This window comes from Cupressus sempervirens, chromosome 4, assembly GCF_028749045.1.
Source record: "Cupressus sempervirens isolate cs-2001-9-10 chromosome 4, ASM2874904v1, whole genome shotgun sequence".
In the NCBI taxonomy this organism is placed as follows: domain Eukaryota; kingdom Viridiplantae; phylum Streptophyta; class Pinopsida; order Cupressales; family Cupressaceae; genus Cupressus; species Cupressus sempervirens.
This window is the reverse complement of record NC_143121.1, coordinates 873493979-873509231: the sequence shown is the minus strand read 5'-3', so window position 1 is coordinate 873509231 and position 15253 is coordinate 873493979. Positions and strand designations below refer to the sequence as shown.

At 36.6% G+C, this 15253-nt stretch overlaps 1 protein-coding gene across 8 annotated transcripts in view; it reads right to left on the bottom strand.

Annotated features, from left to right (window-relative positions):
• Positions 1-15253, bottom strand: part of LOC149564185 (Insulinase (Peptidase family M16) protein) — a 226061-nt gene that overhangs the window by 139769 nt on the left and 71039 nt on the right. For all 8 annotated transcript variants that reach the window (XM_089827253.1, XM_089827250.1, XM_089827252.1 and 5 more), the window contains one exon: positions 8467-8680. In XM_089827253.1, the coding sequence (XP_089683379.1) occupies positions 8467-8680 (214 nt within the window). The remainder of the gene's footprint in view (positions 1-8466; positions 8681-15253) is intronic.

Genomic DNA, 15253 nt, shown 5'->3' with positions numbered 1-15253 from the left:
GATAGGCAATTTGGATTATTTTGTTTGTACTGTGAATTCTTGTTAGTGTTATGTATTCTTCGTCATTTCGGAAGTGGAAGACCTTCCCTATTTGGCTATTCCAGTTTTGGTGGGATTCAACCCTCACCCTATTCCCATTGTGTGTTACTTTGATTTGGATCCGGCACATCTAGAGCACCATCTTTGTCTGCAATTGTATATTTCATGATTGGAACTATATTATTTGTATTTGGTCTATATCTGTGCAATTAGCATTAATCTGTACAAGTGGCGAATATTTGGCTTATATTAGTAATTTCACCTGTATTGGGTTTTGCATCACTAACGACAACACACTCCAAGTCTAGTATCTCCATCCATCACGACTAGCTAGTTCCCTCCAATTTGTACGCCCTTCACCTCCTCCTATGTACACCTCTCTCTTTGTACCCCTCACTAGACTCCCTCCACTATACATCCTCCACCCTTCGTATGCCTATCATCTCTAACTCCTTCCCACCATACAACTATCCATCTTCTCCATCGTACGGTTATCCATCTCCTACTACCATACGTTCACATACTCCTCCGAACATACAACCATACTTCCCTTCCTACTGTACAGTCACATATTCCTTCCACCCCCGTACATCTCCCAATCACCATACAACCCCCCATATCCTACCGTATGGCCGTCAAGCCTTACCCTTCTAATTTCCACCATACACACTTCACTCACCCCTCCTCCAACTCCATACGTCAAACTCCTTAACCCGTACTCCTTCCATCTATCGTAAAAACCAAATCCGTACATCACTCCCTTCACTTCCCCATTTGTACGCCACTCCTTCACTTTCCCATCCGTATAGAATCTACATTGTACAACCCCCACATTCATCTTTCTGTACGACAAAAAAGTTTCCTTGCCAAATTGGGTATATTACAGTGGTATTAGAGCGAGTGATCTTGCTGGTCTGTGGAGAGTGAATGAAAGTTTATGGATGGAAATGAAAGAGATCCCACTCAATTGATACAATGGTAGATCAAGAACCCACTCTGGCGGAAGTGATAGCACCACTGAGGGATCTTTCATAGAATGAAGCATAGATCAATGACACTCAACGACTTATGGAAGAAACTCTCTGGAACCTAGCGAACAATAATATATCTGGAGAACAAAATGGTCACAGTGACGATTAACTCTCAAGAAAGGAAAATCCTCATTCGGCACGCTCTCAACCTTCCATGCCAACCTTCCCTCCACAGACGTAGGCACAGCAAGGAGGAAGGTAACCAACCTTTGAGGAAGTTCAAGCACAGTTGAAAGAAGGTTGGAAGAGAACAGCAAAGATATGTTGAAGAGGGGTAAGCATAAGCTTCATTTTCTAAGTCTGATCTGCAATTCTCTTTCATTTCATGAGTTGTGTTTGAGCCCTTGAATTCAGAACATTGAGGTAGCAATGGTTAGGTGTGAAGTTGATTCCATCCCACTTAGAGTTGATGAGATGTTTGGTGACTTTCATAATAGATCAGTCATTCAAGGGTTGTCTATAATGGACATTGAAAATACACATAACCCATCTTTGATTGCACAACTGATTTCTAATGATAGGGAAGTGATCTACTTGCTGATTGATGATTTATAATTCCAAAGTTCTATATGGGATGGTTGCTGTCCTAATTGGGGTTATGCTGCTCTCCTAGAGCTTCAAGTGTGAATCAAATTTAGAAATGTGTGAAATTTGATCCTATAGGATTGATGACCTTGCTAAGTCTAATGAAATGATAATTATGCTAGGAGAGGTCATTGCATACATGTCTAGGCTTGACAAGCAAATAAAAAACAAATTAGAAATGTTGTAGACAATCAAGAAGAGAATTATGCCAGATATTTAGGATAATAATGGTATCACGAAGCAATCAGATAAATGAAAGGGGAAAAAAACAACATAATGATGCCCTCTTTGTCTTTATTCATATGCACCAATCAAAAACTTGACACAAATTAACTAAAAAGGACATTGGATGAACTATGTGTACTATAAATAGGCCTTGACAGTTTCACAAAGGAAAAGAAAATGAAAGGAAAGGAGCTTTTATAGTCCACAACACCAGCTATCTATTTCTGAGTCTGCACATGGTAACAATAATATGGGACTACCCATATTCATTGTAGGAGGAACCTACTAGTACTACAATCAATGCATACATACCTTACCCCCTCTGGGATTTGAACTTGTGACCTCCCTTTCAAAATCACAAGTTTTCCACCACTGCCCAACTCAGGCTGTGTATTATGCAAAAGCATTATTTGATGCAAGTAGCAAAATAAATTAAGCATAACAACAAAGTAGTTGTCACATCCCTACTTTAAGCTGGAATTTTAATAATAATTGGACAATACAATATTATTTAAAAATTAATTAAACATAACAACAAAGTAGCTGTCACATCCATATTTAAAAATATATTTTAATACTAATTAGATAATACACTATTACTAAATAAATAAATAAAAAATCATATATAAAAATATGATATAATAATAAATTATTCTTATTATATAAATAATAACAAATATATAAAATCTATTATCAATAAAATAAAATTACAATGAAGAGATAATATTGTAGAAAGTATGTTAACTTTCAAAATAAGATTTAATAATAAATGATAATAAACATATAATAAAATTAGAGTAAAGAAACAATACAATATAAATTAACTAAATCTAATGCAAAGTCAAGAGATATATAATAAAGAGATGTGACCCATTCAAAATAACATATAAGAGGGTGGATATTTAATATGAAATAGAAAAGAAGAGGAGAACAGATGAGTTAAACAAGGATTAATACAAGAGGAAAGTAATGTGAAGAATATGAGGAATTAAATTTTGCAAAAGACAACAATTATGAAAGGATGTTGTCATTATGAAGAGTTGTAGTTATGACAGGTTGTGACTTTTCATATGGATTCTAATTATGAAGGGTTGTGACTTCTCGAACGGATTATGATTATAAAGGAGAATGTAAATACAATGGGCTTTCTTCAAAAGGAAATATGATTCAAAGATATATATATCTATAAGATATACATATTTATGTATATGAATATTGATCCTATATTGATAAGCATAATTATTGCTGTATTAATATCATTTACAATAATGAGCTTGTAACATTAATTATAATAGAAAAATCAGAAATATATATTCTAATTCAATCTTACTACTATTTGGCTAAGAAGGGAAGACTGAAGTGTTGCCAAGTAGGGGATTGTGTAAATTCCAAGCAATGGATCTTTGTCACAAGATAAGGTAGAGGTCAATGTTTCATAGGCCTTTGTGATACAGACTTGTCCCATAATGTTTGACAAAATCTACTAAGAATGGTATCTAGGCAACTTGGTTACTAGCCATTGCTTCTACCATGAAATGAAATAGTAATAAGGTTGGACATAAGCATTAAAAATAACTTTGTTGAGATTGTTGACTTAGTGGTCAGCACATCCTTTGAGATTCATGTCATGGATTGGGGTAAATATGGCATTTGTATTGGGCATTAAAAGGTCGTGTTTTTGGTGCAATGACAAATACTTCCAACAAGGGTATCAAAGCCTTATGTCATGGGTTTGTGTCACCCTACAATGGTTGTTGAAGGCTCAGTTGATGCTAAGGGGGAGGTTGTTGAGATTGATGACTTGGTGGTCAGCATCTCCTTTGAGGACCACGTCATGGATCAAGGTAAATCTGGCATTTGTATCAGGCATTAATGGTTCGAGATTTTGGTACAATGACAAATGCTTCCAACAAGATTTGTAGTATGGTGTTACCAAGGAGGGGCTTGTATAAATCCGAGCTAATGGATCATATCCAAATAAAGGGAAGGGGTCAGCAATCTGTAAACCTTCGAGATATGGACTTGGCCCTGTAAGCTTTGATGGATTCCACAGCTAGTGTCTAAGCAACTTGGATACTATCTACATCACCCATCCATAAAACAAATAATAATATGACTAGGTAATTGGAATTATCATCATGGACATATTCTTCAGACTTGTACACATAATGATTGACTAAATAAGTATCAATCATGACTGGTCCCTAACAAGGGACAATACAATAGCAAAATTGCTCTATTTCTAGTGGCCTTCAAAGAAAATGTGTGTAAGAAACAAAAGTGATATTGGATTCAAAATATAGAATGCATAACATTAGAGTAGCTGAGTTACACTATTTCTAGTGGCCTTGAAAATGTATGTAGGATGGTACAATGTCATGTCCCCTTTCTAGTGACATAACTCCAACAGGGAATTTGCCTATCAACGACTCTCGTAGGCAAATGATTTTGGAAAGAGAGTCATTTTATTTCCTGATGATTTCATTTTGCTCTCGGAGAATAACAATTCAGTAAGTGGGGCCTACTTCTTCTAATATTAAATTAAGGTTGTACTTTAACTTTATAAAGTTATTTATTTAATTTTATAAAGTTTAATAATGAAAGTACATTATAAAAGATAGTTCCGGGAAACTTCCAGTAACTTCTCAACAAAGTGAATAAATAGAGGACATAAGGTACCCATTGGGGAGAAGGGGTTTGTGAATTCGATTTCTATTCCACTTGGAGCGATTTGTAGCCATCTGGTCTGCAAATTCTCAGACTATCTTTGGGAACAATAACTCCCATTGATAAGCAATTTTGAGGGTGTGGAATATCACCCGAATTATTGCACTTGGAGGTAGCATTCAGCTATTTCGAGTTGGGCGAATTTCGTGGCCTAGGGCCAACATTCAAAGGATTTAATTGTGAGGAGTTGGATTGCATATCTTGTGAAAATCTACTGCAGTGTGGAAAGGATTTCTTCATCTAGAAACTGACGAGCTAAGCAAGACATATTTTAAGGATTTGCCATTGATAGGGATGCATCATTTTTCAGTTCGAAATTCATAGTAGAGACAGCGAAATTGTTTGGATTTTGCAGCACTATTTCCCGTCAGATCAGGCGCTCCACCGGTGGGCATTTTTCGTCACCTATTGTTGCAGGGCCGCACATGGTCATATAGGGCACGAGACATCACAAATCGCAGGTCCGCGGGTCAACTGCAGGAAACGAAAAACGGCGGAATTGTTCTTGCAAACGATTTTAATCAAGGTCGAGCCAGCGCCACGCGATTCGCAGTTCAAGGTGTTATTAAGCAGCAACCCCAATCGGGTTTTAAACAGCAGATGTCGAGAGGTTTTTTCCTGCGGGTCTGAACCTTATCACAGCAAGTTTACTCCTATCGACTCCATTGGCATTCACCACGGACCAGGTTCCCAAAAGGTTTATTTCATGTTCTTTGTCAATATAACGTCAGGCTTTTACACTGGAGAATGAATAAAAATGTGCAAACTGTTTACTATATCATTTGCCGTAATTATTGAATGATCTTTCCATAGCAGAGTTAGATTTTAATATCAATAACATTGATTTGCTTATTCAGTCACAACAAAGATTTCCTAGTTTCATATCAGATTTCATTTGAGTCATATCAGTGGTTTCAAGTTTGTCTGCTAATCATTTGACGAAATGTCTAACCTATGAAATAGTAAGATTTTGGGTATTGGGAAGAAGGTATAATCCTGCAGGGGATATTTCATACAAAAGCATAATGATTAATGTGTATTTGCAATTCAATGCATCATCAAGTTTGTACACTCAGCATCCTATTAAATTAATGACATGGTTTTCAAGTCTTTAGCACTTCTCTAATGGTGTAACCATTTTTGGTCTACCTTTTGCCTTCTTAGCACAATCGGCATCAACCCCAGTCCACTCTAGCAGTTTCAACTGCCTATGAAATTGTTCAAGAAAAGGAATCATATCTTGTGAGAGTCTAAATCCCACTTGTTTTTTGATGAATACGGAAAGTGAAAAGCAATTGTAAACAATCGCATGAATCATGTGGCTTGGAGTCTACATGCTCATCCTTCAATATATGGGACTTTTGTTTCTCTGTAAATGGTTTTGAATCAGAGAATTGTCTTTGTGGACAAGTAGTTTAGCTGTTTTGGTAGTCCTTAGAAGCTCAAAAGGAGGAGAATATTACAACCTTCTTTATAGTATGTAATGGCATCCCATTGTGTTATGGCTCCGGTAGATAGAGGTAGATAGAGTGTCTTTTCATCAATACAATCAAGGATTGAGGTCTTCATTGCACATTTTCTGTAATGGATAATTAATTGATAGCTTCTATTTAAGGAATGGAATAATTTTGCTTTCAATTAAACATTGAGGATATCATTGTTATATTTAGGATTCGTAAGAAGAATAACATTCTTTGCTAGTAGCAAATTATATTATTGTAAGGAAATAAAGCATAATTAATATAGTTGCACCACCCTAGGGGAGGGGGTACAGTGGGGCCTTAATTTGAGGACGACATGGCGAGGGGGGGTTGGGGTTGTATATTTTATATACATATGGTACTTAAAATGTTAGTTATGAAAAGATATATTGCAATATAAGATATAAAGATGTAAAAAAGTAAATACTTGAACATTGCATTGAATTAGAAAATTAAACATTGAACATAAACAGTTAAATCAGCAAATAGTTAGCACCCCATCCTTAGCGGAGGTGGTGGAATCTGGTTGCACCACTTGGGATGGGGGGAACGGAGTCCCCAAGTCCCCAGTGTGTGGGGCAGAAAGGGGTGGGGGACACATCCCCATGTTACTGTGATAATTAACCATTGAATCAATGTTTAGGTTGTTATCAAGAGGGGTTAAAGATTCAAGACTACGTAATGCATTAGGCACCAGTTCAGTTGAATTTTCTATTCAAACCTGGTAAAGAATCATCAAAATTTAAACGCAACACCAATTTACAGTTAGAGGTTTAGTTCATTTGCATTTTGAACCAAATGAAAAGAACCTTAGAGCATTCCGAGAAAATTAAATTGTACCTTATCAATGCTCCCCTTATTGTGTGAAATAAACATTTTTTGCTTCATTTATGGATTAAAATATCTTCTCAAGATGATGTTATGTAAAGGGAAACCCAATCTGGTTTTGCATAGCCTAATGTGCAAAGGGAGTTTAAAGAAAATTCTCTAATAGTTGACTAGTATTGTCATCTTCTTCATTATAAGAAGCAGCTTACCTTTAGAGAAGCTCGGGGGACCATTTGGAGTAGAAAGCAACAATGTGGAAGTAGATAGTCATCATATGGAAGCAAAGAGTCAGCTTACACAGTAGCTAGGTAGGGATAGTCCAATATTGCATAAACCCAAAAGGGATAGTCATCATATGGAAGCCAAGAGTCAGCATACACAATCAGCTTACATGAATGAAGGTGAAGACTCACATATGCAAGCAGTCAGACAAGAATACAAATAGCCAGCCAGAACGTTCAGAGATTAAAATATAAACAGTCACCTTGGGTGTGAAAAGACATAAAACTGAACACTAGAAAACCAATCTTTAGATCGGCTTTTAAGTATCGAGCTAATCAGGAGCTTTTCTTTTTGCTAGATGACACTTCCAGAAAGAGGAAAATTTCAGTTCGGATTTTGTAAATAAGAGAGTGGATGAGTTTCTAAAGGTCTCTAAGGAAATATTGAGTATTTATTTACTGATAGTTCATTTGTGTTTCTAAATCTGAACTGAAAACATAAAATATTCAGTGCATCAGGAAACAAAAATACTCCATATCCATGACTGTGTTAAAGGCATCAAAAATACTCATGAGGAGCATAAAGAAAATAAAAGACACATTGAAATCTGCAGAGGATGATGAGAACTTTGGTATTACCATTTTCCCGCTTTTTTCAGTGGAGCTGAATGTTACTGAAACTTGAAATTTCCTAACAAATGCAAGAATAGAACTGGGGCAAGACTAACTTCAGAATTTAGGAAAACTAAAAGTTGTCCTTACAGAAGCAAAACCATCAAGCCTAAAAGAATTAGACATCCACAGAAAAGTTGGCTTTAATTGTGAACGGTTGAGAAAGACGGGACTATAAATTCCAATGGTGAGATTGTAAGAAGGAATAGGACAACTCACAGGCTTTACACTGGCAGAACTAACTTGCGCAACCATGAAACTTTCAACTTTCATACCAGTAGAAAGCACAATTCTCTATATGACAGTCGCGTAATAAAGTTAATATCAAGCCAATATATAGAATTCAAATAAAATTGATGTAATAATGCAAAGCTGGTTGAGTTACCATGGGTAACAGATTTAATCGGGATAAATTAGAAATCAAGTCCTACACGTTTAGAATTTTAGATCAAGAAAAGACCCTTAAATGTAAAACAAAAATGGGAGGGACAGTAGCTCCAATGATGCTACACCTGAATTTTAGCAAATGGTCAAAGATATTATCTGCTTAAGAATACAAAACGTAATATTCATTGCGAGTATATCACGTCATAACAACTAGTTCAAGTCAAGAAGCAAGATACAGACTTTACATTTTAGGCAATATATAAAGCTCACCCAGGATTTGGCTTCCTTGTCACTATTTCATCAGGAATGTGCTCTTCATCCCATGGTGAAATGGATCCATTGTTTTCAATGTCTTCAACTTTTGAGACAATCGCCTTCACTTCGTCTATTGTAGCAAATGCCAAGGGTTCAACTGTCTTGATCACACAGCTACAAGTGGTTCGAAAATTTTGTGCAAATTTTGATACCTCTGCTACTGAAATATCTGTTGGCAAAACTTTCATATGTCAAATTTGCTCTTTAACTGATTTTATAGATAATGCTATACATAATTGCTAAGTAATACCACTAAGAAATTGCAAACATCAGGAAAACTAAATATCTACGATATACAAGTGAAAATAATCTATTTGTGGATTCCCTTAAATGTCTTCCCTTCATTTCTTCTTAGGTACCTACCTGAAGAAAGAAGAAAAAAATAATACATTTCTTAGAAAATAGCTGCATTATGCTTTTACTTAGGGATCTCCAACTGTCACAAGCCTCTTGAGTGGGCAACCTCCTTAAGAAAAAATCTCCAATACCAATTAAAATACCCAAATTATCATCTCATTATTACAACATCAATGTTACAATCCGGATGGGATCAAACCATAGTTATTATGAAAATACTTAATTACAACTTGATGAATGTGGCCTAAATCCACACAATGCAATATTAACTAAATAACTCAGACATTATAACTACAATGCTCATAAAGAAAAGGTTAGTACGTAAGGGTCATTATTGATGAGTGTGTTATCACTGATGTCACAGATAGATGTTCAAGGTTGTATAAATGTCAGAGGACAATTCTAAGTAACAAAAAAATAAATTCTGCTGCTTGGTTGTCTTGTTTAGCTACTTATTGGTTGCTTGGTTGAGCTACTTGCTTGCTCAGTTGAGCTGCTTCAGCTGCTTGCTTGCTTGCTTGAAGTGCTTCCTTGATAGGTTGCTAAGATTCGATAAATTTACTAATGTCCAACAAATGACAGCTAAAGGCATCAAAGAGACTGACGTGCAAAACACAAGGGTCCAACCAACAGCAAGGACACCAAATAGTACCCGAAGCAAAAAAAAAAGCCAAAGCAACACAAAACAAAAGGACCTACTCGTGTATCTACTTCAGCTGCTTAGTTAGAGTTTTATGCCATGTCAGATTTATCTGCCATATTAACAGTTGAGTTTTCTAAAGGGCATGAGTGTTTGTTCTAAAACATGGAATCAATTCATTTAAATGGAGCAATGCTTTTATTTAAGGAGCCGAGTCAATGCATTTCAAGTTTAGAATCAGCTTCCTATATTGAGAGTAAAATTTTAAATTTATGGGAGTAACTCTTTAGCTCATTTTATAAGACAAGATAATATAAATTTATTAATGTCCAACAGGAGACCACAAACAGATCTTACAAATGTAAAGAAGATATCAGGACCTTGGCCAGTAGCAGGAACACCAAACAATGTCCGCAAAAAAGAACAAAATAGGAAAGCAAAAAAACAAAAAGAAAGGGGACAGAACAAGAGGGAAGAAGAGCCTAAGTACTTCCTATAGGCTAGAAGTAACCAAGAACAGGGTGATAAGGCCTAAGACAAAGGCAAGTACAAGTACCACCACAAGGTCTCACAGATCTACACTCTGAGAAGCAAAGGGACGGTCGAGCGGCTTCTTCGTCCCCCTTGGCAAGAGGCACAGGAGCAAAGAAGGAGTTGATGAGCTGGTGAGAATCCTAACTCAAACACTAAAGCTCAAGAAAGTGGGCCTAGAGCTGCAAGGCTTCTTGCATGTAGAGTGCAAGGCACCACTAGTCAATGTATCTGAAAAAGGAGGATCGACTCTCACACCCTCTAAAAAGGTGGTACAATCTCCCCCTGATCTCATGGTATATGGGGCAATGAAAGATAAAATGTGTCTCTGACTCCACCTTACTAAGAGAATAGAGGCGACAAATCCTATCCTCTCTAGTAATCTAATGAATTGTCTGGATGTGAAGCTGATGCGATCCCACCCTAAAAGAGCCCAAAGAAATGTGAAGGGCATTGGTCCAATGGTGAGTGAGGTACCAATGGCGAACAATGATCCCATCCTAAATATCCATGTAGTGCTCAACGAAGAAGGCCATCTGTGACTAAAGAACCCCCCCCCCCAATAGGGATAATCCAAGTCGTACTAATGTATTGTCTATAGATATATGCTTTGACAATCCTCTTCAGATCCTATCGAGAAGGAAGGGGGTGAGTCAAGGCATCCAGGGAGAAGTGAAAAGCGGGAAGACAATCAATTGAGATCCCAATCAAGCCAAGAAGAGTCAAAGCCTGAGTGAACCAAAAACAAGCCCTACCAGCAAGTTGGACCTCGTAATCGCCACGGCAGAGCAGTATGCCAAGTAAGAATATCTGTCAGAGCCCTCCAAGGAGTCAACAAAGCCGCATTATCGATGGATAAGCCAAATCAAGTCAACAATAATCCCAAGTCCCAAGCATGAAGGGATGAGCACTGAACTCTGCCAAAGTGATACTGTAGGGAGTAGACCGATGACATTCGAGGATGTGCCAAAGCATGAGGGTCAGAACTCTCTCAACTGAAGCCCAATCAGACTCTAGGAGAGACAACCCCCAAATAGTAGAACCGTAGAGGATAGTCAATCTAACCAAGAAGTCCAAAAGAGACATCTTGGTCATGGTGTCTGAAGCATTTTCACTCAAGCTTAGCAAGTGAACCCAGACCCTTGTTAACCCAGGGTTGCATGGTATATCTCAAACTAAAACGAGACCCGGAGAACTTAAGTATAAGAAGTAATCTCAACCTCCCAACCCTTTAAAAAAGTGGATATTGAGAGGTCTTCTATGTCGTTGTTTGTTACTTGTATACGTGGTAGGAACGGTCTTCCCATTACTCCATCATCCCTAGTTGACAACCTCTAGGTTTGGACTTAGGCAAAGGTGCTAAAAGGTAGAATGGTTCACAACACAGAATGTACCCAGCAATATAACATGGATTCAATTATACCAGCATAGTATTCATCACTAGTACCAAAATACCAAAATAGCGACGAAATGTTATTAATTTATTGATTACCAAAAAACATGAGTACATCATCCATATTCCAAAGTTCTTATATAATGGTGGGCTAGTTGGGAAAACCAACCGACGCATCCCCTCGCTTCTAACTACCCAACCCAACAAAGCTTAACTAGCTCTAATTACATTACTTTATTATGTGCTACAGAAACACTAGGATAATACTCCCTTGATTGATATTGTATTTGGTGATTTTGTTATTAAAGTGTATGGCTCAAATGTGTTCTCGACTATATGGAAGGTTTGGTGTTAGGTTAGACCTATGATCTATTTTAGGAATTTTGTTGGCAATAACGTGTATTATAATGTTGCAGATAGATCTATTCGATGGGGTATTTACCTTAATAATAAACGCTTAGTGTTAACTCAATGTTGTTTTGCAAAAAAGTGGCACAAGAAGGGCATATCTCTCATACAGGATATAATGGTTGACAAGCAGATGGGGACATAGGAGGAAATTAGTAACAAGTATAATATCCCCTTGTCTTAAAAGAAAACTTATACTCTTATGTAAGATTGTGAGCAAGTTCTACCACAGTAATATTTTGAATTCTCATCAAATGCTTGAGCAAAGTAAGTGGAAGGATGGGAACTCTCTATTTAAATGTACCAGTAAACATATCTATTATACTCAAGCAGGATGTGGGAATCATCGAAAAAAATTAATAATCATTAAGGTTTTAATTGGCCAAACTCTATATGGCACTTTATCTTTGAATTGTTTTCACGTTCACCTATTGAACCTAAGATTGCTTGATTTAGATGGATACTACTCAAAAAGCTTGCTGTTGGCTCATATCTCTCTAATGTTGGTCAACAGTCTATTAGTTATTCTGTTTGCAATTGTCATGAAACTTTTGAGCATCTAGTTTTTGGGCAACCTATTACATAGAAACCAAAAACAGCATTGCTTGGCATGAAATTATGGCTGGCTTTGTAGCTGAGTTATATAAAAATATTAAGGGACAAGATTACTGCAAATGTAATAACACTACCATATTTCTCTGTGTTCCAAATGCAGGTTTAAATGTTATATAAATATCCGTAGCAGAGACAAGTCTATATGGTAAGAAATTAATCATCAATTAGACTATATATATATATATATATATATATATATATATATATATATATGTCTGTGTGTGAGTGTCTAATTGATGATGGACGAATAAACAAAGAAGGATAATCTCAAGGTCAATTCAATCCAACTAAAGCTACAAGTATATAGGGAGGATTTTTATAGCACAATCTCTCTTAGGTAGGAAGGATTGTTATAGAAGACCAGTGTTACACGGTGCGGCAATACGGGGGGCCGTCGAGACGAGTTTCAAGTGTGGGAAAGAAAAGGGCCTCAATTTGGGGACGACAGAGGAACAGTGGCAAGGGTGCAGAGGGGGGGAGGGGGGGGGAGGGGGTTGCATAGTATATATATGACTGAAAATGCTAATTATGAAATAATACTTCAATATATTATATAACATACCAAATATAATTCAATAAAGAAAACTGAAATGTGATTCACAAACCATAAGTTCAAACTTGAAACTTTATAACTATTACCAATGATCATTTAACAAATTAACTCAGTTCAAGATGTAAGATTCAAAATTCATTGTTCAAATATGAATATCATATATCATAGAGATGCTCATGATGACCATGAGCCAAGTAGCATGAAACAGTGAAATGAAATAACGTATCATAGCCATATCAAAGTGAGTAGAATCAACAAAATGACAAAATGTCAATAATGAGAATGGAATCATACTAAGTGCTCTCTAATCATGCCCTATACCAAAATCCTAATCATCCCAAGGGTTAGCTTGCTTAAAATAAAAAAATTAATAAAGAAATGCAAAAAGTATTTTTTAATGACTTTTTGGGCCAGTTAGTCGGTCGCACCCCACGCGCACCCAAGTCTCGCATCGCACCCGGGTGCTTGACCGGTGTGGCCGAGGTGTGGTGGTGCTCTTTTGGCCGACAGGGGTACTCAAGTGCGTACGTGCATCGGGTGCTTCGAGTTTTTGACCCAAGTGCACACACCCTGGTTACACTGTAGAACACATTATACTCTCAAGTATATAGAGAGATATGATCTCAATATGATATTCGTGGAATGACATATTTAAGGATATCAACATATATCCATCAAATTAGATGCTATCTTTTGTTATCATTTGAAGTATGATCCAACAAGAAATATCAATCATATGATATAAATCATACTTATATTCTCTTGGTATCATGTTCATGATGCCTACCAAAAGCATATGTGATATCCTAGGTAGGATATGTGTTTATCTGATCTTTGGCACACTCCAAGACAGCAATTGAATATAGTCTATCATATAACAATCATAATGTCAGCAACTTAAAATAATATCCTATAAAGGATATGTGTTATCTGATCTTTGGCACACTCCAAGACAGCAATTGAATGCAGTCTATCAAATAACAGTCATAATCTCAACAACTTAAAGTAATATCCTAAAAGGATATGTGTTATCTAATCTCCGACACACTCTGGGACAACAAATGGATGTAGTCTATCTGATAATAGTCATGATCTCAACATCTTAAAATAAAATCCTAGAAGGATATGTCTAATCTCCGACACACTCTGAGAGAACTAGATAGTCTATCAAATAACAGTCATGATCTCAAGGACAATTACTTAACATAGTCCATCATGACAAGTATCATGATCTCCGGCACATTCAAAGACAGCAGCTTAATTAGTATATCATGATACATTCGTTATCATGATCTCTGACACATTCCAGGACAACAACTTAATGTAGTCTCCATCATGATAACAGGTCAAGCCATTGTATCTTCATCTTACAATAGTAATCTCACAACACAAACATCGATGAAAGATCATCACCTCTCATGATGTTTTCCAATAAAGTCATGTAGTAACTCACATGATATCCACCATCAAACAAGTCAAAGGGTGGAGCCACCATAGCTGCTCCTAAAGGGTGGAACAACGGTTTTCACCCGAAACTTCTCTCTCACAGAAAAGAACATATTACAAGGAATTTTACCTCAAACTTCTCCCTTTCAATCTGTAGACTTTTTAGGTCCAAGGTTGCTTCCAAGGTAATGTCAAACTCCCTTTGAAACTGATATCAACCTTTTGACCTCCTCGTACAGCTTGTCTCCAATTAAGTGTTACTCACTCTAAATCTGATATCATCTTTCTAATCTCATGGCAGCAAGTTGCGTCATGCTTCCCCAGTTCAACAAGTATCCTGATAGTATAAGGCCTTCCAACCTGCATACATGGTTACTAGAAAATCCATCTCGACATGGTATACTCCATCTCAATCAATATGATCGAAATCACCAAAAGTTTGACTGAAGCATATCTTCTATTTGCTTTGTCTATATGTCCAAGGTTGCCTCTAATGCATTGTTACTCCCTCTTGATATAGGAGGATACTTTACAATCTCAATAATCGAGGATATTCACTTCAAGTGCCTCACTTTATCTAGAATGATCATTAGATGACTAATAAATTCTAGATCAAAACTTCTTTATCATAAGTTTAAGTTCTTCCCAATATTTGGTAGCATGTATAAAGTGTCGACCTTTTCTTGCAAGAAGATTTCCAAACACAAAAGAAAAGATCAAGGAAAATAGCTTTTTATAGTACGTACAGAATTGCAAATAGGAGAGAGACTACAAAGAGTAGATAAATGTAAAAGATAAG